Source organism: Heteronotia binoei, chromosome 1 (genome assembly GCF_032191835.1).
Source record: "Heteronotia binoei isolate CCM8104 ecotype False Entrance Well chromosome 1, APGP_CSIRO_Hbin_v1, whole genome shotgun sequence".
In the NCBI taxonomy this organism is placed as follows: Eukaryota; Metazoa; Chordata; class Lepidosauria; order Squamata; family Gekkonidae; genus Heteronotia; species Heteronotia binoei.
Genome location: NC_083223.1, coordinates 117,479,232 through 117,505,026, shown reverse-complemented (window position 1 = coordinate 117,505,026; position 25,795 = coordinate 117,479,232). Strand labels below are relative to the sequence as shown.

The following is a 25,795-nucleotide window of genomic DNA, read 5'->3' as shown; positions in this document are numbered from 1 at the left end:
TTCCGGGCTCTCCCGGCCCCAAAGATCGACGGTATTGAGTGCGTCGGCCTTGCGTGGGATGTCGGGGAGAGGTTGGTGATCTGGCTGGTGTACCGTCCGCCTAACGCACCGGCCAGTGCCTTACCATCCCTGATGGAGGCGGTGTCCGGCTGGGCGTTGGAGTACCCAGGGCTCTTGGTCCTGGGCGACTTCAATGTCCACACCGATGACGCGGCTTCCACTCGGGCGATGGACCTAGTGTCTTCCATGGCGACACTGGGACTCTCCCAATTTGTCACGACTCCCACGCACCAGGCTGGGCACACATTAGATCTGATCTTTGCGACCGGGATTCAAGTGAACGAAATCACAACGGAGGCGATACCATGGTTGGATCACTTAGCCCTCAAGGCTCGTATGGAGATGCTACCACAACCCTGTAAGGGCGGAGAGCCTATTTTGGCTCGCCCGCGGAGCCTGATGGACCCGGAACGGTTCCAAACGGCTCTTCGGGATCCTTGGCCCCCTTGTGATTCCCTTGATGCCCTGGTTGATGCCTGGCAAGATCGGCTATCCGGGGCAATCAATGAGATCGCACCCCGACGTCCTCTGCGTCCTCGTTCAAGACTGGCTCCTTGGTATACCTTGGAGCTACGCCGATTGAAACAAGGACTGCGACGACTAGAGAGGCAGTGGCGGCGAACTCGTGCCGAAGCGGCGAGAACATCCTACAGAACGTTTATGAGGTTGTATGAGATGGCAGTCAAGGCCGCAGAGAAGAAGTACTTCGCAGCCAAGATTGCGTCTGCAAATTCGTGCCCGGCACAATTGTTTAAAATAATTGGACATTTAACTACACTGCCCCAGGGCAGACCAAACGTTAGAGAGTTAGAAATAGGCTGTGAGGCTTTTGCGAAATTTTTTGCAGACAAAATCACGTCGCTCTGCCAGGACCTGCCCATCACCTTGGATACAGTACATGAGCCCGAGGCCCCATGAATCCAGCGAAGACAGAAGTCCTTTGTCTGGGTCGGGGCGCTCAGGGAGGGGAAATACCTCTCCCGGTCTTCGACAGGGCGCCGCTGACAGCGGCGCACCAGGTTAGGAGCCTGGGGTTTTACTGGAGCCTTCATTATCAATGGAGGCCCAGATTGCAGCCACTGCCAAGTCAGCCTTTTTCCATCTAAGACGGGCAAAGCAGTTGGCTCCCTTCCTAGAGCGCCAAGATCTGGCAACGGTGCTTCATGCAACGGTCACCTCGAGACTGGATTACTGCAATGCCCTCTACATGGGGCTGCCTCTGTACTGAATCCGGAAGCTGCAGCTGGTGCAGAATGCAGCAGCTAGATTGTTGTTGGGGCTTCCTAAATGGGGGCACATACAGCCTGGACTGTGAGAACTGCACTGGCTGCCAGTTATATACCGGGTTCGTTACAAAGTGCTGGTCATTACCTTTAAAGCCCTATATGGTCGAGGACCTGTCTACCTTAGGGACCGTCGCTCCCCATATGAACCCCAGAGAGCACTGAGGTCAGCCGGGAAAAACTTGTTGACTATTCCCGGACCGAGAGAGGTGAAGCTGCAAAGTACCCGTAACCGGGCCTTCTCCTCTATAGCCCTGAGCCTATGGAACTAACTTCCAGAGGAAAAGCGGGCCCTGCGGGACCTTGAACAGTTCCGCAGGGCCTGCAAGACCTTCCTCTTCCGACTGGCTTTCGCTGATGAAAAAGGAAACTGCTAAGGATATTGCACCCTCCTTCCTGTTTTTCCACTCAGCTTGATAATGAGTTTTGGAACATTCAGAACCCTGTGCAATGTATTTGTTATTCTGGTCAGTCTTAATAAAAGATGACTTTATAGAGAATGCTTTCCCAGTCAAAAGGCTGAGGAGCCTTTTCTTCCCCCTCTCCTCTTTTAACATCCAGCCTAACGACAGGAGCTTGAAAGTCTGCACAATATTTTCCAGGGTTTTTTAAATTATTTTTCCATAAAACTAGAACTGAAGGGGGAGAGACCCAATGAAGTTGCTGGGCAACAGATGCAGGATGGACAAAACACACTTTATTAACAAAATAATTAAATTGTGTTATTCACTACTGGTAGACATAGTGCTGGCCACCAGCATAGATAGTTTTAAAAGGGTATTAGACAGATTTATGGAGAATAAGTCCATCCGTGGCTACCAGTCATGGTGCTTAAGGGGGAATTTCCACATCCAGTTGTATTAAACTTCTGAATACCCCAGTACCACCGAGCAACAGAAAGGCAGGCTTTTGTTGACCCTCCAAGTTGGCTACTGCAGGATGCTGGGTTAGATGGACCAGCGGTCTGACCCTGCAAGGTTGTTTATGGCTTCTCTTTCGCCCCAGTCCCTGCTTTGGTTTTGGATATCGTTAGAGTGGCGTTATAAATTCCGTGGATCTCCGTCCGAAGGGATCGGGCTGAAATAGCATTGGTTTTTACATCTCACTGAACTATATGCGGCTAACCGCCTTAGTAAACACAATCAAGATTGCACCATTTTATCGTTTCTTTCGGCTGAGAACTGCGCACGACACTGTCGATATTGCTCCTGCTCCCTACAGCTTCTTGCAAGAACCTTTCGATGGCAGAAAAGCACAGCAGTCGGCTTTGAGCGAGAGAACCGGATGTGAAAGGAAGTACCTCCGGAGCGCTCTCCGTGGGCTCAGCCGTGATCGTTCCCTGCTTCCCTCGCCCGGCTCCCGGGCAGGAAGGGGGTCGCCGGTCGCGATGGTGCCGATGGAGACCCAGCTGCAGAGCATCTTTGAGGAGGTAGTGGTAAGTCTTCCCCCGCTTTCTTTCCCAGGAAGCCTGAAGAAACATCCGCCGTGTGAGGTCTGCTCGGGTGGGCGGCGTGCAGGAGCTGCCGGCCGAACGAAGGCGGCGGGGTGAAATGCAGAAGGCGGTCTGGGCTGTCGAAGAGAGGCCGTGACTATTTTGTGTCCAGAAGGAAAGGCGGGCAGTTGGAGGGAGCAGTCTTTAGGGGCCGGAGTTGATTCGTTAATGTTCATCAAGGATATAAATTCTGTAAGGTATTGGCGGGGAGGGAGGGTGATGAACCGGCGACCTGGGTGAAGAGGTATCTGGTTGTTGGTATGGTCTGTGCCTTTTGCTTGGCTTGATAATGCCTTGGGTTGTAGGAATTCCAGAGAAGCCCGCTGAGTCAAAATAGTACTCTGATTATGCCCTAATTTTTAATGGTTCATTGTTAGAATAAATTTCTTCTAAATAAGTACACTTTGCATTCTTAACCACTGCCCACCAGCTATATGTAGCTCTGCTCACTGTCATTCCATTGTCTAATGAAGCATGCATGCACAGGAAAGCTTACTCGCTGAATAAAACTTTGTTGGTCTTAAAGGTACTACTGTGCTCCTACTTTGTTCTGTTACTTCAGATCAACATGGCAGCCCACCTGGAACGTCTGTGCTATAATACATTTGGTTTTAAAAAAAAGTGTCACAGGACTCTTGCTTTGGAGATTAGTTTAAAGAGGTGGGGGGGGGGTTGTATGGGATATGGTCTAGCTTTGGAATCTGTGGTGCTTTTCAGATTTTTTCACTTGTTATGCTGGGCTCAAGGGTACAGTAGCTAGAGGTTTGGGAGCTGCTTTGGAAAGAGGTTTATGTAATTCAATTTATGTAATTAAAATATTTATATCTCACCTTATTTCCCTGGACTCAAGGCAGCTAACAATGCAGTAATAAATTTCAAGGACACAAGATAACGGGAATTTCATTAACAAGGTAAAACAGGATGTAGATTTTAAAAAGTAGGCAAATCTGCCAAACAGTATGCATCCTCCACCAAAAGCCTTGTGTAATAATCTGTTTTACATGACTTTCTAAATGCAGGAATTGAAGGTGTCGTCTGTCCTCAGTCTCTTATTTATTTATTTGTATCCTACCCTTCCTGCAAGTGGGCTTAGGGCAGGTTCCATCAAACATCAATAACAGTTAAAATCATATTTAAAATTCACAGATTAAAATACCTGAAAAATCAACAAGGTAACACCTGAAAAATCATAGACCGCCAACAGATGCTGATAGTCATTCCAGATGAATGTACCAACCACTGAGACAGCCCATGACCTGGGTGTTGCCATATGGACAATCTTAAAATTGGGCAGATCTACACAGGCTTATGAGAGCAGCTCATTTTCCCCTCCCCTGCTATTTCCTCTTTCCCTTTCCTAAAAACTTCCCCTCTTTTCCTGCTTCCTTCTTTCTTTCCCACCCACTAGCCAACCTACCTTTATCTGCCTCCCCATCTTCAACTTTCTCTCCTCCTAGCAGCCTCACCCTGGGCCAGGCCTAGTTGCAGTAGGAAACCCATGGGATCTCCATCTGAACACTTTCCTTTCCCTGTATCTCTCTCCCCAGACTTTTTCCTTTCACTTGGTAGCTCTCACATCCTCTCCTCTTCCCCTGCTTCCTTCTTATGAAACAATCTACTTTTTATTTGCTCCTCTATCTTTATTTATTTCATTATGCACTACTTTTCTCCGCAATAGGAACTCAAAGCAGTTTATGTAATTGTCCTGCATTTATGTTCACTACAGTCCTCTAAAGTAGGTTAGACTGAGTGGGTGTGACTGGCTTAAGATCACCCAGGGAGCTTTCACTGCAAAGTGGGGATTTGAACCGGGGTCTCCCAAATCCTAGTCTGAAATTCTTCACTACTCCACACTGTCTTGATGGCTGTCATTGAGTAGTAGAAAACAGCCAGGGCTGAGTAGATCATGTAAGTCATGTGATCAAGTTAACTGGTGGTTGCTGCAGGGTCTGGCCCTGATGAGTCCTCTCTCACCATAAAGGGGCCCTGTCCCTTCCCCCTGCTTTTTCCTGACAGAAACAAAGACTTGAATAGGGGTGATACTATTAAGAAGAAGATATTGGATTTATATCCCACCCTTCACTCTGAAAGTCTCAGAGCAGTTCACAATCTCCTTTACCTTCCTCCCCCACAACAAACACCTTGTGAGGTGGGTGGGGCTGAGAGAACTCTCACAGAAGCTGCCCCTTCAAGGACAACTGCTGTGAAAGCTATGGCTGACCCAAGGCCATTCCAGCAGCTGCAAGTGGAGGAATGGGGAATCAAACCCGGTTCTCACAGATATGAGTTTACACACTTAACCACTATACCAGACTGGCTCTATTGTGGTTGCCTAGCAAGGGCCACTGAAGTTATAGGGCATTTGTTTCTTAAAGCTCCAGGCACTAATTCTATTATTTGGTGCAAGTGAAACCTCCCTGTCAATTCTGTTAGATTTCAGATATTTCTGCAAATCTGTCTGTTATGTTCTTGACCGCAATCTCTAGAGTTAAGAATCCACAGATGGGGGTATGTTGAGAATCTGTATATTAATAGCAAAATTGGGAAATCTTTGGATACTTAAATCTGGTGACTGGAGCTATGAACAGGCAAGACACATCTTTTACAATCCTGAAAAAGGGGCCTAGATTTTCAGAAAAAAGTGAAATCTTAAAAGAAAATACGTTGGAGGGTTTTTAAAAAGGTGAAAATGAATCCCCATCTTGCTCTGAAATCACACTGGGTGATTTTGAATTGGCAAAAACTTTCAGCCTAATCTACCTCACAAGGTTGTTGTATGGATAAAAAGGAGGAGAGGAGAATAGTGTATGCTGTTTGGTTCCTATCCTGGGGAAAGGTGGTTATATATCAAGTAAATAATAAATATAGCTGAAGATGGGAGGTAGTTAAATGTAGCTTGGTGAATAGCTGAGAAGGAGAGAATGGAGAAGAACTATGGCACCACATAACTGGTCCACAGTTTGCATTGGTAGAGGCTGCTGGTACAAGAGAGAGGGAAAGCTTAAGACACAAGAGCAGATTAAGGTAGGCTGCTCTCTTATGAACCTGCCCAACCACTATGGTCATCTTCAGAGACCTTGCTTTGGTTGCCCCTTCCTTCTGAAATTAGGAGAGTGGCTACCAGCAAGAGGGCCTTCTTAGTCAGAGCACCAAATTTCTTGAACTCTCCCCAAGAAGATCTGTCTGTCCCCTTCCAATGTCTTCCACAAGTGGGTGAAGACTTTTTTGTTTTGTTTGGCATTCCCTACATGATCCCCCTTCCTTAACCAACATTATAATTACTATTTTTATGTTTTTATGTATTTTAACTGGTTTAATTTTTTTTAATGGTGTTGATTTTAATGGTTTTAAAATGTGGTTTTATCATGTATGTTTTACATGTTAGCTGCATTGGTGGCCCTTGTAAGAGCAAAAAAGTGGCATACACAATTTGCTTATAAATAAAAGCCCTGGTTTTCTTCAAGCAACATTGCATGTGTACCCAGTACTAGAGAATCTTCCCTGGAGGTTTTTAAACAGAGGCTAGATGGCCATCTGACAGCAGTGCAGATCCTGTGAATTTAGGGGGAGGTATTAGTGAGTTTCCTGCATTGTGCAGGGGGTTGGACTAGATGACCCTGGAGGTCCCTTCCAACTCTGTGATTCTATGATTCTAACTGCAAGCTGATATATCCTATGCTACCTTAGTTCAAGTTAGATGCTGTCTTCTTTCTTAGGGCTATTGGTTATAGAGAGCTTAGTTCTCAGTGAAACTTTCCAAGTTTTCTTTTGAGGCTTTGATGCAGTTTCTGCCCCATCTCTTTCTGATCTTTTCCCCCTTTATCAAGGTAGGGCAATAAACTACTTGTACCTCCATATGTGGGTATATGTGTCACAGTAGTTTGGAGGGAGAAGTGTCAGGTCAAAAGTGTAAGAAAAAGCCCCCTACTTTTCATACACATGGACATCGTGATCACCAGTATGGTTGCCAGGGTGCCTGGAGTTTTGACTCGCACACATCTGCTCTAAGACGTGGACTTTGCCCACAGTTTCTAAGGCTTATGTGGATACTATAAGCCTCAGCTTTGCAGCAGCATTCTACATCTCTGGATGGGTGTTAGCCAGAACTACAGACAAGCTTCCAGCTGCTCCTTGCGTGCACACTCTCGGCCGTTGCAGTGGAAGAAGCCATGCCGCCATGTTTCCAGCCTGTTTCCATGAACTAAAGGCTAACACCACCGGAATCCATCTTGTTGTCCTGACTCCATTACAGCAAAGCAAGAGGTTCACGTATCCAACAGCTGCTTCAACTTCTGCATAAGGCAATAAAGCTTATCTTAGGCGTGGATCCTGCCAGACTGCCTAAGCTTTTGTCCAGTGGAACCCAAGACAAAGGATGGTGCCAGCAGAGGAGTAAAGAAGAGGAAGAACAGCTTCACTCAGAGCCATAGTAATTGTATAGATCAGGTGTCACCTTAGTTATCAATTCGGCTACCTATTGTCACTTTTAGATAAGTTTGTATAGCTTGTTTTAATCCCTTCAACTGTCACACTGGAGCCTCCCCCTGCCCATTGTTACCTGGAAACCCAATCAGGTAACCAGGGCCAGGTCCGCTCATTGGCTGGATATGGGCATCCAATCAGGTACCCAGAATAGACTGGCCACTGCCCACCACACAAATCCAGCCCCTATGGTCACTTCGGAGCCTCCCCTTTTCTGAGGTAATGTACCATGTACCATCATGTACCACTTGTCATCCGCCCCTGAACTTCCTACCCCCTTAGGGGTCAAGGTAGACTTTATAACCTCTGACCCAACATTTTGCACGTGGGCATCTGACAGTACCCCAGTCCTGCTGTTTAGATACGTCCCCGATACCTGATCAGTTGAGGGTCCCTTCCCCCATCTCCCTCATTCGTCACCATTGGAGCCTTCCTCGAAGACTACGAGCGGTAATTATCACCCTGTTCGTCCATCCTTATGTTACCTATATATATGTCTCTCTATTTTTATTAGGTCTGTATGTGTGTTGTATGTATCCATTATCTTGTATGTATGTTCTATAGTTTTCTCTAATAAAAGTATAATTGTTTTACTTAATTAGTGTCCTCTGTAAATTTAGTAAGAATTTCTGGAAGTCGAATCCTGTATATATAGATTCTAGATCCTTTTGAGCCATAGTTGCCCACCTGTTAGTTCCCCAACCTCTTTTGAGGGCATTTTGGCTAACAGATATTGGTGGAGAAAGTTTTGGGCAGAATCCTGGCTGTCTCAACACACATGAATCGACACACGTGTCTTCAGACAACCAGACGTGGGAGAACACTATCCAGAAATCTTGTTGGTTAGGTTGTTGTGTGAATGTGTGAGTGATTGTGACCTGTGTGAACGGCTCTAGAGAGCATTTCTGTATTGGGGGGGGGGGCTGCTCCTGCTCTATCATTCAGCGCTGATTCTCCAGCCGCACCCAGTGGGCCATATACCGCCTGTATAGGGACTGAGTCTGACTGGAAAGCAAGGGGAGAATCGTGTGAAGTCCGGCCACTTCCCAAGGCCTACTGAACACGTCTATCTGGGGTGGGAACGTGAAGAAAAGTCCCGGAGCTGGGCGAGTTTAATGGATCAGCTTTTTCTGGGCATCAACTAAGAAAAAGTCCCGGGGTCCAGTCTGCTAACCGCAGCGACCTTAGTGCAGGGCATTATTTCAAAAAGTCCTGGGATCTGGTCTGCTAACCACAGCGACCTTAATGCAGGGCATTGTTTCAAAAGTCCGGGGGTCCAGTCTGCTAACTGCAGTGACCTTAGTGTAGGGCATTGCTTCAAAGGTCCCGGGGTCCGGTCTGCTAACCGCAGCGACCTTAGTGTAGGGCATTGCTTCAAAAGTCCGGGGGTCCAGTCTGCTAACTGCAGTGACCTTAGTGCAGGGCAACACTTCAATAAGTCCCGGGGTCTGGTCTGCTAACCGCAGCGACCTTAGTGTAGGGCAGGGGTCCTCAAACTTTTTAAATAGGGGGCCAGTTCACTGTCCCTCAGACTGTTGGAGGGCCGGACTATAGTAAAAACAAAAACTATGAGCAAATTCCTATGCACGCTGCATATATCTTATTTTGAAGTGAAGAAACAAAACGGGAACAAATACAATATTTAAAATGAAGTAAAGTTAAATCAACAAACTTACCAGTATTTCAATGGGAACTATGGGCCTGCTTTTGGCTAATGAGATGGTCAATGTCTGGTTCCATATTTGTCACTGCTAATCGTAACAAGTGATGCAAGTGTGTATCCGTTAGTCTGGATCTGGTTGGAGATTTCAAATGTTTCATTCTAGAAAGTCTGTTCACAGACATAAGTGCTGCCAAAGATAGTTGCCATTTTGAGTGCATGGTTCCTGAGATGAGGATATGTCTCAGAGGGGAGAGATGCATAGAAATTATGAAGGCTGCTTGACTTGAATGCGTCTTTCAGAGAGTCACAATTCTGCAGTTCAGCCAGTTCCCTTTGGTAAATTGTATCCACATTTTCAATGTCAATAGAAAATGGGTTACGGAAAAGCTGTATGTCCTGTTCATGGAGATGAAGCTCTTTAAATCTAAATTGGAACTCCTTTTGCAATTTTTCCAGTGAATCCACACATGTTTTGTTTGGGAATGCAATCAGCGGTTTTTCTGCTAACAGATTTTGAGTTGTGGGGAGATGGCAGAAGTTTTCCTCCTTCACTTGTTTGATGAGGAGGCCTAATTTTACTTCAAATGCTTTGACATGTGATTGCATATCACAGATGAGCTTCCCCTTTCCTTGAAGTTGCATATTGAAATTGTTGAGTAGCTCTGTTACATCTGTCAGAAAGGCAAGGTGCCATTTCCATTCTGCATCATTGAGCTCTGGTACTTCTTTGTTTTTTGAAAGCAGAAAAGTTGTAATCTGTGGAAGTAAGTCATAGAAACATTTCAAAACTCTCCCTCGACTCAGCCAACGGACTTCTGTGTGATATAGAACATCTTCATACTCAACATTTAGCTCAGACAGAAATTCCTGAAATTGTCTGTGATTTAGTGCATTAGCTCTAATGGAGTTAACACAAGATACCACAATTTTCATAACAGAGTCCCACTTCAGTGATTTACTACACAGCGCTTGTTGGTGGATGAGGCAGTGTATGGCTATTGGATGAGAATGGTTATGTTTGTCCATCTCTTTGTTGATGCGAGCAATTACTCCTTTCTTAGACCCCACCATGCTAGGAGCACCATCAGTTGTCACGCTGGCTAGTTTAGCCCAGTCCAGCTCCAAACCATTCATAATTTGGCAAACCTTTTCATAGATATCCTCTCCTGTAGTTGTTCCTTTGATGCTTTGCAGTGCAGCAAGCTGTTCTATGACTTCAAAATAATCATTCATCCCACAAATAAAAATTAGAAGTTGTGCAGAATCACGAACATCATTGCTTTCGTCGAGTGCCAAGGAAAAATATGAAATTTTTTTTGTGGAGTTTTGCAAATGCTGATGCAGATTGTCTCCCATTTCTTCAATCCTCCGTGTAATTGTAGGTCCTGAAAGACTCACTGTACTAAATAAATCGGCCTTCTCTGGACACATCTCTTTGGCAACAGAAAGAAGGCATTTTTTAACAAATTCTCCATCCACGAATGGTCTGCCAGTGCGTGCTATTAGCTTGGCAACTTGAAAACTTGCTCGCAGTGATGAAATATTTAGCTGCTTCTGCTTCACAAAAATATTTTGCTGAGTTGTCAATGTATTTTTCAGTTTTAATATTTTATCCTTTCTCACTCCTCCAACCAAACAATCATATTTATCTTTATGTTGAGTTTCATAGTGTCGACGCAAATTATATTCTTTGAACACAGACACTATATTCTGGCATATCAGACATACAGCTCTTTCCTTGTACTGCATGAAAAAGTAATCATAAGTCCACTGTTCTTTGAATATCCTACACTCCGAGTCAATTTTTCTTTTTCTTGACATCATTATTTCCTAGGGATTCCAGATTGCTATTAGTAAAATACCAATATATATATACAGCGCTACAAAAACAATATACCAGCAATAACTTTGCCCACACAGAGACATACAGACTGCAATGCCCAACTTCCTCCAAGCTGCCTCTGCGCTTGATGCCTCCATTTCCCGCACTCTCTCTCCCACTCTTCGCGCTCCCGCTTCCGACCTTCACTGCACACAAGTCACCGCTCAGGCGGCCCTCCCAAATGCCTTGGCTTCCTCTGAATCCTGGGATCAATTCTCATGATCCAGCGCTGCATGATCATACGTGCTGCACTCGTAATTTATCATAATCGCAGGCAAGACTGTGCATATATGTATATAACTGTGCGATATATTGTATGTGCAGAATGAGCTTCTGTGACAAATCGTACATTGGGGCTTCCAGGGGAGGTCATCATGTGACTTGAAGCTGCACAAGTGTATGGGGACCTTAAGAATCTGGAGGGGGATGAAGCAGTACACCAGCTCTGCACCCCTTCATACTCAGGATAAGTGGGGGGCACTAAGGTCAGACCCCCAGTGATTATAAGGTGATGACATATGTTAGCAACATTCCATCTCTTTATGAAACTACAGAACACACACAATGATAAAACTGATGACCACAACAGCCAGACATGAGGTCACTATGGATACAGGGCCATGGCCTGGTACCAGGAGCCTCACTCTGGGCGACAATAGCAGTCAGTACCGCAACATGCGCTAGAGAGGAAGCCGTTACATTGTCATTACGGCATAATGACAATGATAGAGTCAAGCTGGGACTTGTAGTACTAACTGTTACCATACCCGCACACCAGACACAGCCCATCTATTCCCCCTGCAGCGGCCGTGACATGCGCAGCATGCACTGTACATCCCCCGCGCCTGTCTGTTGTGGTGGCTGCCGTTACTATACAAGGCCGCGGGCCGTCAGTTCTCCGTCTTCTGCATCTCTCTCCCTTCCCCACACCACACACCCCGGCCTGGGAACTCACCTCACCTCGGTATCGCCTCACACTCTGTCTCCGCCGCCTCAGCCCAGTGCCGGAAGTGTGCGTTGCTAACGCAAGTTTAGGTTGAATGTCACTTCCGGTCTGATTTTGCCATAACCCAGCGGGCCGCATCTGGCCCGCGGGCCGTAGTTTGAGGACCCCTGGTGTAGGGCATCACTTCAAAAAGAAAAAAACTAGAGAGGGAGAGATCGGCAGAACACAGCATCTCCCAATTATAATTGGCATAAGTGCATCACCTTAGGGCTAAGAACTGGCCATCTCCCATACCTTAAAGCTTAGTTGCAGGAAAAACATCCCTGCAGTCAGCAAGTAGTTTTAAAAACCTCCCCCTCCAAATTCTTAGGAAAATAGCACATAGGAGCCGGAGAGCATCTGGAAATATGCTGCTAGTTCTTCCTCTTGGCACTCGAACCCTCCTGGCAGAGACAGAGTTAGAGAAACCTTTCTTTTATCAAAGAATTCAGGTTTTCACGGCTGGTAACATCATTAGGGTTTGTAGAATCTTTCGGGATCAAGTACCGTGTTCTACTGGAGAAAGTTTTCCTTCCAGACGTTTCGTTCTCAGCTGCGGAGAACATCCTCAGTGGCATTGCAGCCGGAGCAGGTGCTCAGACCTTCTTGGCTGCTGTGCATAGATGCTAAATCCCTACTTGGCAATTGCATACCAGAAAAGTTACTATGGGTTGACTTTGAGGAAAGAATTTTATGTGCTTCAGATTTAATGAAGGAGGGGCTCCTTTTGCAAAAAGCAACAGAGGGAGGAAAATCAGTTCGAGCCTATGCCATCAGTAATATATGCAAACTTGCCATCAGTAATATATGCCATCAGTAATATATGCCCTCAGTAATATATGCCGTCAGTAATATATGCCCTCAGTAATATATGCCATCAGTAATATATGCAAACAATGGGTCACATTCCCAATACATTCCGGGGAACACATTTGGTCCCCCTCCACAGATGGACAGGAGAAGAGGATATAGGGGTAGAGGAAATGGCGGTAGATGGAGAGATGGGCTAGGGAAGGGAAACCATAGCAGAAACTATGCTGATTTTCAGCCCAGTGTTCACCCGGCCCCTTCTGCTCCCCTGCTCCACTCTCCGCACACCAGCCAGATGCAGCTTGCTGCTCAGTCCTTGGCTGCGCAAGGCTATTTGTGCCCCCAGCAGCCCTGGATGAGCAACAACTGCAGGGTAGGATGTTTGTCCTGAGTTAGCCTCCGCCTCCTACTCTTCTTTCTTTAGCGAACACCACACAGAAACTGTATCCCAGTCTCCCTCAGTCTCAAGCCCAGGTGGAACCTCCATCCCCAGCTATTGCTGGAAGTGAAGATACAGAGAATGCAATGGGAAACCTCCCCTGCAACCAGACAGGGCAGCTTTTGAACTCGGCATCCCAAGCCTATCAAGATTTCATTGCAAACAAACCTGAACACCAGCCAGTTGCCAGGCTGCAGACTTACCATGAAGTTCTCATTGTTCCCCTAGATGAAGCCTTTTTGCGGCTTCATGCTTTTTGATGACAAAGTGGAGGGGGGAGGAGAGAAAGAAAGGAAATGTTTCAGAGGAGTTTTTTCCTCCAGTAGTTTCCAAAATTTGAGATTTTCCCATCAGAAAACTGGGGGGGGGGAGGACCTTGGGAAAAACTTTTCCTCAAAAATGTTCTGTGCCCCCCCCCCCCATGCCTTCATATCTCTAGGCACTTCAAGCCCTTCTTTCTCTGCCTTTGCCTGCAGGTGAAGACCAGCAGCAGGGCTTTTGAGTTCTGGTATCTCAGACTGGGAATTCCCCCTCCCCTTAGAGGCTTGCCTGGTTCCTGCCTTACTGTTCTTTAGGAGTCAGGTCAAAAATGGCATTTTACACATGCTTTGAAATAAGTATCTCCATCCTTTTAAAGGTGTTTTTGTCGTTTACTTCTAATGTTTCTGAGGTTGCTGTCCTGTGCTGAATTAGCAGTTCTTCAGAATGTGGAAATTAATATTCTGCCTTCTTCTGTTAGCCATTGATACTGATCATTGTACAATTGTTTCTTTTTTGATCCCCTAATATTAATTGTTCTTGAGATTGCTCTTCATCTCAGGAGATATGTTTTGATTATTTTGGTTGCTTGGTTTCTCTAAGTGAGTATGGTTGAACACAGGGGAGAAAAGATGTAGAACAGTCAGTCAGGTAGCTTTTTCCCACAAGAATGGCTCATGGTTTTTTTTTCTTCTTCCAGAAAACAGAGGTCATTGAGGAAGCTTTTCCTGGGTAAGTACAGTACCATCAACTTCCTTGTAGGATTGTAAACATTTGATTGCATTCCTAGTGGTAGAACACTTTGCAAATAACGGTGGTTTTGTTTGCAACAGCATGTTTATGGACACTCCTGAAGATGAAAGAACCAAGTTAATCAGTTGCTTGGGAGCCTTTAGACAGTTTTGGAGCAATCTTTCTCAGGTGAGTATTTAATTTGTTACTGGTACATGTTTTTACAGTATTCATCAGTGTACCGAAAACACAAAACTTTTTAAAAACTTTTTTTAAAAATATGATAAATTTGTGTTTTTAGTACATAATAAGACTGCTTATCATATTTTTAACCTTTAAAGTTACTTACCATACCATAGGATGCACCTCTTCCTACAGGAGCTCTAACTTTTCTCTCTGATTTCCAGCAGTGCCTAGCAATGCTTCCTCTAAGTTGTGGAGGCTTGTGAGCAAAAATTCTACTTCATGAGCTATTGACATTAAAATTTTGAGTAAGCAATTTGGCTACCGTAAAAATTCATTTGCTCTGGGGCCATTTTCCCTGAATTAAGACAAAAATGTGTGAGCCAGAGGCTAAAGCACTGTGAGCTAGCTCCCACTAACTCAGCTTAGAGGGAACACTGGTGCCTAGTCTCTTATCAAGTTGTACTAGAAGGAATAGGAAGCATTTCCCCCCAATGGTAACTTCACCTCTGTGAAATGCTCTCCTATTTGGAAACCTGTTAGCATTAGGCATTTTTTACATCCCAATGGAAAATGGAGAAATATTGCAGAAAACATTTACTCTTTTGATGTCCTAATTTTTATGGTAAAATAAAACATTGTATATTTTAAGGCTGTGAGCTATCTTGCTAATATTAGATAGATTGATGGCTGTTAATCTTTCATTTTATGTTAGCATTTTAGTCCTACTTCCTTTTTGCCCCAGCTGGGTATTCCTGGATCATCTTCCACAGGGAATAGCCAGAATTTTCATGTGTTCATTCAGTAGCTTGGAGCCAATTATTTGCCCTCATGAAAACTTTCAACTTTTGTGACTCAGAGGGAAAGTTTTTATCTAAATACTTTGTTTTGCTGCTTTCTGTCTTGAACAGAGTATGTTTGACCCCAGTAAGAATGGTGACATTGCTGTCCTCCTAATCACATTTGCTAGGAATTCCCATTTTAATTTAGTAGGAGTTAAAAGTAGATATGCCTAAGACTGGGCTAAGTAATTGTTATACCAGCAACCTGTCAAGATCATTATTATTATAGTATTTTCTTTCAGTTTACAGGCAATCAGATAAATTTAGGGTTTGGATTACGAATCCTTGTTATTCACTTGATTAATTTCTCATAGCATGAAAAATTAGAAAATAGTTTAAGATTATTTGTGTCAAAGAGTTTATCAGTGAAAATGTTTTTATTCACTGTTTTTGAAAAAAATAAGGAAATATCTGAACTGATTTTAGTTTTTTTCCCCTCCCCGCAGGAATCTCATGAACAATGTGTACAGTGGATTGTAAGATTCATACATAACCAGCATAGCCCTAAAAGAATTTCTTTCCTGTACGACTGTTTAGCGATGGCTGTGGAGACTGGACTGCTGCCACCCAAGTATGTTCCAACTGCTTAAGGCTTGTCCTCTTAGAAAAAAGACTTATTGGTATTGGGATCTGCTGGTTATTCTTACAAAATGTATCTCTCATTTTTGTTTTGAATTTCTCTAGGTTGGTTTGTGAATCTCTGCTGAATTCTGATAACCTTGAATGGGAGAGGACACAGCTTTGGTCTTTAACATTTAAACTTGTCCGAAAAATAATTGGTGGCATAGACTATAAGGTAATCATCCAAAAATTCTAATATAGTGATATCTGTTTGTCTGCAGGCTTCATCCCAAGAATTAAAGGTGGTATACATTCATCCATTTTGTCTTTACATTCTGTGCTTGGCTCCTTACGACATCTTGATGAGGTACATAAGACTTAGTGAGAATGACGAGCCCAAGATTGCTAATTAGGGATTTTTATCTTGTATCACCAAACATTTTTTTAAAATATGATACATTTGTTGAAAAATTCCAAGTTGTACATAGCATTGTAAAATGAAGTCAAATAAATTGGTTCAGTATATAACAAAATTCTACTGTGAATAGAGAAGGTACAATACAGTATATATAACTAGAAGTATATAGCCTTGCACTTTATATAGAATTTAAGATAAATAAAATCCAGTCTGCCAAAAAATAATAAATATCCTTAAGGGTAAATTAACTGATAATTGGGCCAAAAGTATTGATCCTTAAGCTATTACCTTGCACCATCCCAAGCCAAACAAAAGGGACTAAGCAAATAAAAGGAGAGGGAGAGGAGGCATAGATTAGGAGAGTGTTATAGTGAAAGAAATTGAAGATAAGTTGTGTTACTAGGTAGGATGTCTTTAGATGTAGTATACTTGAGAAAAGGAAACCATTTTTCTTTGAAAGATGTGGAATTAGGGTTAACATCGGATATGAATAGCTGAGCCATGATTTTCTCCATGATTAAAAGATCTCAGAGTTTTGTGAAGCAGAGTGCAAGCAACGGCAAGGTATTGGATTTCCATAGAGACACTATGGTGGTTTTAGCAGTGGTAAGACGACTATCAATCAAATTACAAGCAAGCTTTGGAATCTTCAGAGTTTGCCAGTATTACAAAAAAAAGATTTCAGGAGAGTGGGATGGAGTGACCAGTAATGTGATGAATATGTTCAAGGACCTGTCACCAGAAAGATTCTATATGAGGGCATTTCCACCAGCAATGTGCAAAGGAGCCAATATTCCCACAGAGTATGATGAGGAAATTGAAGCTAATCTTTTAGGTCTTAGGTACCATTGGGTTAAACTCTTAAAGTTCTGTATCTTCATGTGTCGTGATGATGAGGTAGCCAAGGCAGAGTTCCAAATTTCTGACCAGTGTTCGTCTGTAAGGTCTGTAACACAAGACTGTTGATAATGAAGAGACTTTGGTTTGGCATTATGAAGCAATATTCTGTAGATCTGTTAAGTCAAACCTTGGACGTCACAGTCAGTTGTATCTAGTAATTTTTCAAAGGCTGTCTGAGAAGTCTGAAGTATTGAGGAGAGATTTATCTGTGAAGCTGCATGTCAAAATTGGAAATAAAAAAACCCAAGTAATTCTTAGAGTTAACTGATGTTTTGGTAAGAGGTCTTGTTTAGTAGAGCCCCGTGCCGCAGAGTGGTAAAGCTGCAGTACTGCAGTCCTGAGCTTCTCACGACCTGAGTTCGATCCCAGCAGAAGCTGGTTCAGGTAGCCGGCTTGAGGTTGACTCAGCCTTCCATCCTTCTGAGGTCAGTAAAATGAGTACCCAGCTTGCTGGGGGGAAAGCTTGGATGACTGGGGAAGGCAATGACAAACCACCCCGTAAAAAGTCTGCCATGAAAACGTGAAAGCAATGTCACCCCAGAGTCAGAAACGACTGGTGCTTGCACAGGGGACCTTTCCTTTCCTTTTCCTTGTTTTGATGCCCAGTCTTTTAATCTTGTAATCTTAGCCTGTCTCCACATTGCGATGGGTATAGGATATGAGGTTGAGGGAAACCAACGTTGGTGTAGAAATTTGGAGTGTCTGGAGAGTTTTGGTAGGAGTCTGTGCTTCAAATCTTAAAGTTCTGTAACTTCATGCCTTATTTGCATCACCAAACATGAGGAAAACCCCACAAGCATTGGGTGGTGTTCAGAGTTCTTTGGGCATGGTTCATTGACTTTTTGAAACATGTTCAAAACACGCAAAGGATGCATTCAGGCAAAACAAAGCTCCAGCAACCTGTTTGACGACTCTTAGTAAGCTCTCCAACAAAGACAAACCTGAGAAGCAGGCAGGGCTGGCATGCCTGCTAGGCAATCTTACGCTGTCACCTAGGGCAGTGTCCCTCAGGGAACACAATTCGGCACCCCCACATGACTTGTGGTGGGGGGTGGTTGCCAGTGCCCAACATGGCAGATTGGGATGTTGTGACAGGCAAGGTGAGGCAGTGATGGCAGCAGGGTTGGAAGCCTCCACCTAGCTGGATGACCAGCGCAGTGGAGGGGCTCTTGAGCAGCTTGTTGGACGGCTGGCTGGTTCCGATGGTGAGCAGGGACGCTGCCCAGGAGGGGGTGGATGGCTGAGTGGATGGTGCTGCTGGGTGGATGGCTGCTGAGTGGGCCACCACCACCACAGTCCTGCAGTGGAAGGCCAAGTGGTGGCTGCTGTAGCTCTCGCCCAACAGCCACTTCATCTCCTTCAGCAAGCGGGTGAGCTTGAGGATGTAGTTGCATGCCAGTAGGAGGGTGGCAATCTTGGACAGCTTGCGCACTGAGGGCCCGTTGGTGTAGGGCATCACCTTGTGCAGGCTGTCCATGACCAGGTTGAGGCTGTGCATCCACTTGGGCTTCCGCCCATTGATTTTCAGGAGTAGCTGCAGGATGTCCTGCTTGGAGACCTGCTTCTTGAACTTGTACTTCTTGAACTTACCGCTTGAACTTCTTGAACTTACCGCTCTCACCTGGCCCACCCTTGGTGCCGCCACCCCCCCCCCCCCGTGAGAGGCCCTCCTTAGCTGAGCCCTTGGTGCCTACTTTGTTCTGTGTAGCTGACACCAAGTTGAGCCACAGCTGAGCTGCATAGGGCCAGAGGCCGCCACGCAGGAGGGGGTGTCAGTGGGGCCCCAGCCTGGCTTTGCCTGCAGGTGGGAGGAGGAAGGGTGCAGTCAGGCAGGGTGGTGGGGCAGGAAGTTGGGGTTGGGGGGCTGCTGGGGGGGCTGTCAGTGGAGGGGGAGGCTGGCAGGGTGGGGGGACCTCACCATGGGGGCCAAAAAGCCTGGCATTGTAAGTAGATCTAGCTAGCAACTGCATTTGTTTTACTAGACTTCTGTAATTATTCAACCTGTCTGTAGATCATCCCCAACTATATCCTTTGTAGCACACATGCTTAGTCAATAAAACTATACAGACCTGATCTTTAGTTTTTAAGAACAGAACTCGGTTTAAAACATGCCCAGGGCCATTTGCTTGTTTGTTGCAACTCTGCCAGGGGAAGGTGTTCAATTGAGAGCAAAGATAGAGCGGGGGAGAGGAGTCAATCCACATTTCTCTCTCACAAACACATGAAAATTTCAGTATGGGAACAGAGGGTCAGTTTGAATCAGTGCTGCAATCAATGTAATGGAACAGTTATTCCAGAAGTAAGACTGCTGACACATTGATAAAATCCATTCTGAGGTCCTGTTGTGATGTTAGCTAATTTTTCTACGGGATTACCTATTCTATGGATTACCTGTCCAGTGCACAGAACTAGTGAGAGGACTGACACCTAGAAACCTGATGCAGTTCTCAGGGTAACTACGGATAAGTCTGGTATATTCCATTCATTAAATCAGGGGTGGGGAACCTTTTTTCTGCCAAGGGCCATATGGATTATTTATAACATCATTTGCGGGCCATAAAAATTATCAATTTAAAAAATAGTGCTGAGGGAGAATGATTCAAGCCAGCAAAATTAATGCAAATAATTGTTTTTCTATTTGAAGTCATGTGGGGAGAGCCTAATCTGGCGCACACACACACACACATGGCCCGCCGCCCTAGGCAAATTTATAGGTCTACAAAAAAGCCCAGCAGGAACTCAGTAGCATATTAGACCACATCCCCTAATATTAGCATATTAGGTCACACACTCATTAGCAACAGCAAGTCTTTATTGGCATAAAACAGATTTAGCAGTAAAATAGCAATATAAATAATATAAAATCCTAGATTATAGAGTACATTGGGAGCTAATATACATAAAATAAGTAAAATATATATAAGTCGAGTTTAGCCAAATTAAATAATTAAAACAAATAAAATGTGGTCATTCCAGAACCATTCTCTGTTGTATTTCCATGGCCTGTTGAAGAAATCTAGCAACCGTTAAAGTTACCTCAGAGCAAGTGTCATTTAAAAGTTTGTGGACTTTGCCTGAATCAGCACAGCCCAACATATCTGCTAAAATATCTTTCAGGTATATACAACAAATCTCATCATAAAGAGGACAGTTCAATAATACATGGGAAATAGTTTCAATACACTTGGGATTACAAAGACAATGTCTATTAGAGTACTCAATCCTGTTAAATCTACCAAATAAGATAGCAGATGGTAATGCATTACATCTCGTTAACAAGAACGGACGCCGTTGCTGTGGAGCTTGCAGAGAGGAGAAATATGACACTAATTTCCCTATTGAGAGAGGAAGTTCGAAATTCAGCGGGGAGCAAGACTTGTTGGCCAGGTTATATAACGTTTGCATTTCAATATCTAGAATTCTGTGCTTAAGTTTCAAAAATGCATCTTTTAAGGGTAACATAAGTGAATCTAAATCAATGCCCATAGATTTAATTTTTCTCTCAATAAATACTAGCCAATTTGACAAATTAGATTCTGAGAGCAGTTGATATAAAAGGCTCTCTAAGTCAGAGTGGAAATGTAGCCGTAACCAATATTTAAGTGACATTAGCCATGCTTGTGTTTCCACAAGATTCGTCCCTGTTTCTAAACATAAAACTGCATATGGTACGCGCTTTGGGAATCCCAGGATTTTCCGTAGGAATTTTGATTGGACACCTTCAGTGTTATTTATCCAAGGCTGTGATCCACACTGGGACCCCATATAAAAGCTGCGGTATAACTTTAGCCTTAAAGGTTTTTAGCACGGCTGGGATAAACTGATTGCCTCTACTGTAAAAGAAGCGCTGGATAGCTGCAACGCTAACATTGACTGACTTAATTATACCGTTACGATGATTAGTCCAAAGTGTGTTATGTTCTCTATGTTCTCCCAAAGTAAACTATACACTTCTAGACCTTTCGAACTTTCTCAGGTAGATCTTCCGAAGTGGCCCTCTGTGACTTCTGATGAAGTTAAAGATCTAATTTTGCAATTGAAATCAGGTAAAACTGCAGGACCAGATGTTATTCCCTCTGAAATCCTAAAGTTAGATCCAGATTGGTGGGCTACTCCGCTCTATCTCTCTTTACTAGTATTGACAGAACAGGCATAATTTCTAAAGCCTGCCTTAATTCAATAGTGGTTTCAATTTATAAAAAAGGAGATCCAAATAATTACAGGCCGATTAGTCTCCTATCCACCATTGGTAAATTATATTCTAAGTATCTGCTGAGGAAACTTGAACGATGGATGACATGAGAAAAAATTCTTGGTCCGGAACAACTGGGTTTTTGTAAAGGCAAAACTACTCTCGATCATTGTAATACTTTGTCCCATCTAATTTCCAAATACACTATTGAGAAAAAAGATTAAATTGTATGTAGCCTTTTTATACTTAAAGGGGAGCATTTGATTCAATTGACAGAACTGCTGTGGGACAAACTGGAACAAACAAGTATTGATAAAAGACTTCTTATGCTCATTTAAAAATTACATACTTTTAACTTTTGTCAAGTCAAATGCTCTTTATCAGGCAATCTTACATCACTCATTAGCATATTAGGCCACACCATCTGGGATAATCAAGTGCAAACTTAACTGTGACAGTAACTTTTCCAGGCCCTGCAGCAATTCTGGCCGGTCAGCCAGGCCCCAGGCAGGCTGCCACACAGTACATCTGGGCCCTGTGATCTCTGCCTGGCGCTGGGGAGGCTGCTGCACAGCCCCACAATCCTCGTTGGCCAGCCAGGCCCCAGGGAGGCTGCCACATGGCTCGGTTCAGTCCAGCAATCCCCAAGGGCCACATCAAGTGACCTCAGGACAGAGTTTCCCCACCCCTGCATTAAGTCAAGAGAAGGTGAATGGAAGCTAATCCATCTGTTAAATTCATGCATATGGTAGTTTCTTCAGAATGTTTTTAGAGGGAAGTGCAGATCTTACATATGGTCTTATCTTCTGTTTTGAATTTTCTATCACAATCGTATGCAGAATTTCTTCATTAAAATATCATTTTATCTGTATCTCTATAGGGAGTGCGAGATCTTCTGAAGGTTATCCTAGAGAAAATCCTAACTATTCCTAATACAGTGAGCTCTGCTGTCGTACAGCAACTTTTAGCAGCAAGAGAGGTAAAATGGCAAAACTTTATACAATGGCGAGACAGTGTAGACTTCAGAATCTCAGTTTTCTCAGTTCTTACATGGTTTTTGAGGAACCTTTGTAACTTGCATTTTAAATCTAAAAATTTCTGAAAGTTGATCTGACACTGTTTTGTTAGTAAAAGTTGTTCTCTGCATGTGACGTGCAGATTATATGCTTTTATAGCGTTTGCAGCCCTTCTTTGTTTCATTGAACACAAATCTCTGTTTTTGAGACTCTCAGAAGGTATATTTAACTCTTTGTTTAAAATAAGCAGTGAAGTTACTGAAATAAAATATGCTGGTTGAAATATATAATCAGATCCATTAATTGCCATGTTGTTATAGCATATTAAATTGAATCAAAATCAGTATCAGTTGTCCAGCTTTCCTGAAGAAGTATGATGTTATCAAATATATTTCAATATTTTAACATCTCAAAACATATATTTTTAAATCTAATTTTCTTTTATATTTTAAATCTAAATAGTCACCCTCTTCTCAGCTATCACATTCAGGATGTAAGTGCATACCAGTATACTTTGAACATGGATTTAAACGGAAAGCTTTGTATGATTGTAATTAATTCTGGCCATGTTTTGCTGCTGCTGTGTGAGTCACCCCCTTCCTTTCGTTAATAATATATAAACTTTTTTTTTGTCCAGGTGGTTGCTTATATTTTAGAAAGAAATGCATGTTTACTACCTGCATACTTTGCGGTGACGGAGATCCGAAAGCTGTACCCTGAGGGAAAACTTCCTCATTGGGTGAGATTTTATTTGCATTATCTATAGTCCACCTTTGTTACAGGGTGAGAAAGTAAATCAATACAATTACCAAAATGGAACATTCTATAAACAGTGTGTTAGGAATGTAAACTCTAGAATCAACCAGAAATCTAAAACAGAGTTGGAACATAGCATAAGTATTAGCATGACACATTAAGCAGTACAAAAGTTACATAGGACATCTAACATATAGTAAACTATGTACAGCTATACAGGTAATAGTCCCTACATTTATACAAGCAAGTTTGTGAACTATTTTGTACAGTGCAGAAAAGTTTTCTTGAAGAATTCAGTTTATCTTCCTGACTTTCTTGGGCCTGCCATCCCATACGGTGGAATGTATAAACTATGTGTTATATATGAACTAACATCAGTGTTTTTCTGAAGTGACAGAATGTATGGTAGGATAGGACATTTTTTTACTAACCCCCATCAGTAAAACAAATAGTTCAAACTTAACAGGTCATTGCTATGGCCCAGAGGTCCCCAGTGTGGTGTCAATGATACCATAGCAGACACATGTTTTTAGAAAGTGGGTGAGGCTTTTGCCCAACAAGACTTCTGATTGGCCATTGAAGATCTGATTGGCTGTGCAGATTTTTTAAAACAAAACAAGAGTCTTCACTGTGTGACTGAAGGTAAGCTTGCAGTATCTATTTATTTTGTGGCTGGCTTTGCCTGTTGCAGCAGCCATTTTGTGGCTGCGTCCTCCATGCTGTGTTAGAATTCCAAAGGTCCCCACATGTTCAAAAAAGGTCGAGGACTCCTGGTATAGTCCATGTCAAATCAGAAGTGTAGTCAGTGGCAGATAACAGCATCTTCATATGTTAATACCACACTATAATGTCAAGGTTCTTCTTATGAATTGGGAAACCAGAAAAGTCTTTCGCTAATATTAAATGAAAGCTACTTTGCCTAGCTGTAGCAAGTGATGAAAGTTGCAAGGAATTATTCTGTGGCCCTCATACCAACCAAGGAAGCCTGTTTACCTAATGCAGGTAAACTAGATTAAGCACCTTGGCTTTCAGAAACAACCCAGCTTGTAAAAATGTTATGTGCAAAACAAATTTTTATTAGTATCACCAAAGGCCTACTTAATCACACATCTTTTGAAATAAATGGTTTGAATCCAGTGTCTGGAATTGCACTCAGAATTCATCAGCTATTTTTGGCTGCTTTGTATTTCTTTATGTATGGAACAGAACATTTAAAGTATATGATGTGAGGCAACCTAGATTCTGTTGCAATCCATACTTGAAAGGAGGTATTTAAATATCCTTCTGCTTGTGTTTTTGGATTATATGGCAGTGAATAAGCGAGTATGGCCAGTCTTGATGATCTTCTAATCTATGGGTTCCACTCAAGGCAGAGGTAGGAGGGACAATTTTGCCCCCTTCCACCTCATTGCAGCTCCCTGTCCCAGCTGTATATTATTCCATGGTGGTCATGGGACCCGGGAATCAATTTTCCATGGTTGGAAAGATCTGCTGTTGGGAGGGACCAAGATCTGTCAGCATCTTCAGCTGATGGGTCCCTGGGTCCAGTACTTCAATTAAAAGTCTAGCTGTTGGCAAAATTTAATTGTAGACCAAGATTAATCGTACTGGATTAATCATGTAATACTGATTTGGTTTTTCAGTGAAAATAAATATTGCATAATTTATCCAATGAGCATCTTTTATTCAACTGGATATTAATCTTTGGGGTTTTTTAGTTGTTAGGCAGCCTGCTGTCAGATTTTGTGGATTCCTTCAGACCCACAGCAAGAATAAACTCCATCTGTGGTAAGTTCTATTATAATTTAGTGTAAAAATCCAGTAGTACAACAGCATCTAGGGCACAGTATGCGACCGTAACTATTGTGCATGTTAATTAGCTAGTTTTATAACCTGTTCTAGTAATTTGTTATTCAGAATAACTTTGGCTTGGACATAAATTACTTGACAACCAAGCAGTACTCAAAATCATGGCATTGTTCTCAGTACCATTGCTGGCAAAGTTGTGTCAGCTATATCTTGTTGTGTAAGACCTCTTTTATTGTTCTTTCAAGGATTTAAGGAAAGCAGGATGCATTGTAATTCCACTCAGAATTCTGTTGGCATGGTAGGGCTCCAGTGGTCAGCACTGCTGTCCCATTGTTTTTAAAGAAAAGTAAGTTATTAGGACTTTATGACTCTGCCTTAGTTCCAGTGCACGCATAATAGCTGTGCTAGCCAAAGCTACAGCTTGTAGCTAAAGGTCACATATCTGGACAAGATCAGGCTTTTTAGATTAGCCTTTCTTTTTATATATACAAAAATGGCAAGAAGACTTGCAGACAAGTTTGCAAAATAGCTAGAAAGCTGAAATTTGGTATATGTTACTCAAGTCATTCTGATTATTGGTAATATCTGAAAATGCAACATTTTGATATCAGTAGTCAACCTAAGGCATGATATTTATTTTATTAGCAGTGGACAGCACTCCAGTGCAGATCAAAGCAAAGAATATGTCAGTTCTTGTTTTGTGAATCACTTTTTTCCCTTTGGTGTTCAATATGTGTAGGGAGATGTAGTCTACTTCCTGTGGTAAATAACTCTGGCGCTATTTGCAATTCCTGGAAGCTGGATCCTACAACACTTCGTTTCCCCCTGAGAGGCCTTTTGCCATATGATAAGGTATATGTGCATGTTATAGTTGTGAAAACTTTATACAGTGGAGCCCATGATTCCTTCCTCTTAGATATAGTTTATGCTACAGGCTTTATTCTGTTGTTTTCAGAAGCACCTTATGAAAACACCTCCAGTGTTAGTCTGCTCAGGCCCTTCTAGAGAAGAAAATTACATATGTGGCTGGTG

General features: G+C 43.1%; 2 protein-coding genes across 2 annotated transcripts in view; one reads left to right on the top strand and one right to left on the bottom strand.

Annotated features, from left to right (window-relative positions):
* Nucleotides 1–2,026: 2,026 nt before the first annotated feature.
* The window catches only part of MED23 (mediator complex subunit 23), a 76,662-nt gene continuing 52,893 nt past the window's right edge, over nucleotides 2,027–25,795 (top strand). The window contains exons 1-9 of the mRNA XM_060239443.1: nucleotides 2,027–2,778; nucleotides 14,055–14,086; nucleotides 14,188–14,275; nucleotides 15,558–15,682; nucleotides 15,796–15,907; nucleotides 22,063–22,161; nucleotides 22,836–22,937; nucleotides 24,673–24,742; nucleotides 25,503–25,615. Of these exons, the coding sequence (XP_060095426.1) occupies nucleotides 2,458–2,778; nucleotides 14,055–14,086; nucleotides 14,188–14,275; nucleotides 15,558–15,682; nucleotides 15,796–15,907; nucleotides 22,063–22,161; nucleotides 22,836–22,937; nucleotides 24,673–24,742; nucleotides 25,503–25,615 (1,062 nt within the window). The 5' untranslated portion in view covers nucleotides 2,027–2,457. The remainder of the gene's footprint in view (nucleotides 2,779–14,054; nucleotides 14,087–14,187; nucleotides 14,276–15,557; nucleotides 15,683–15,795; nucleotides 15,908–22,062; nucleotides 22,162–22,835; nucleotides 22,938–24,672; nucleotides 24,743–25,502; nucleotides 25,616–25,795) is intronic.
* On the bottom strand, nucleotides 17,979–19,472 carry LOC132585141 (oligodendrocyte transcription factor 3-like). Its single transcript, XM_060256908.1, has 3 exons — nucleotides 19,382–19,472; nucleotides 18,636–18,725; nucleotides 17,979–18,604 (listed from the first exon to the last, which is right to left on the bottom strand). The coding sequence occupies exons 1-3, from the start codon at nucleotides 19,470–19,472 to the stop codon at nucleotides 17,979–17,981; spliced, it is 807 nt and encodes a 268-aa protein (XP_060112891.1).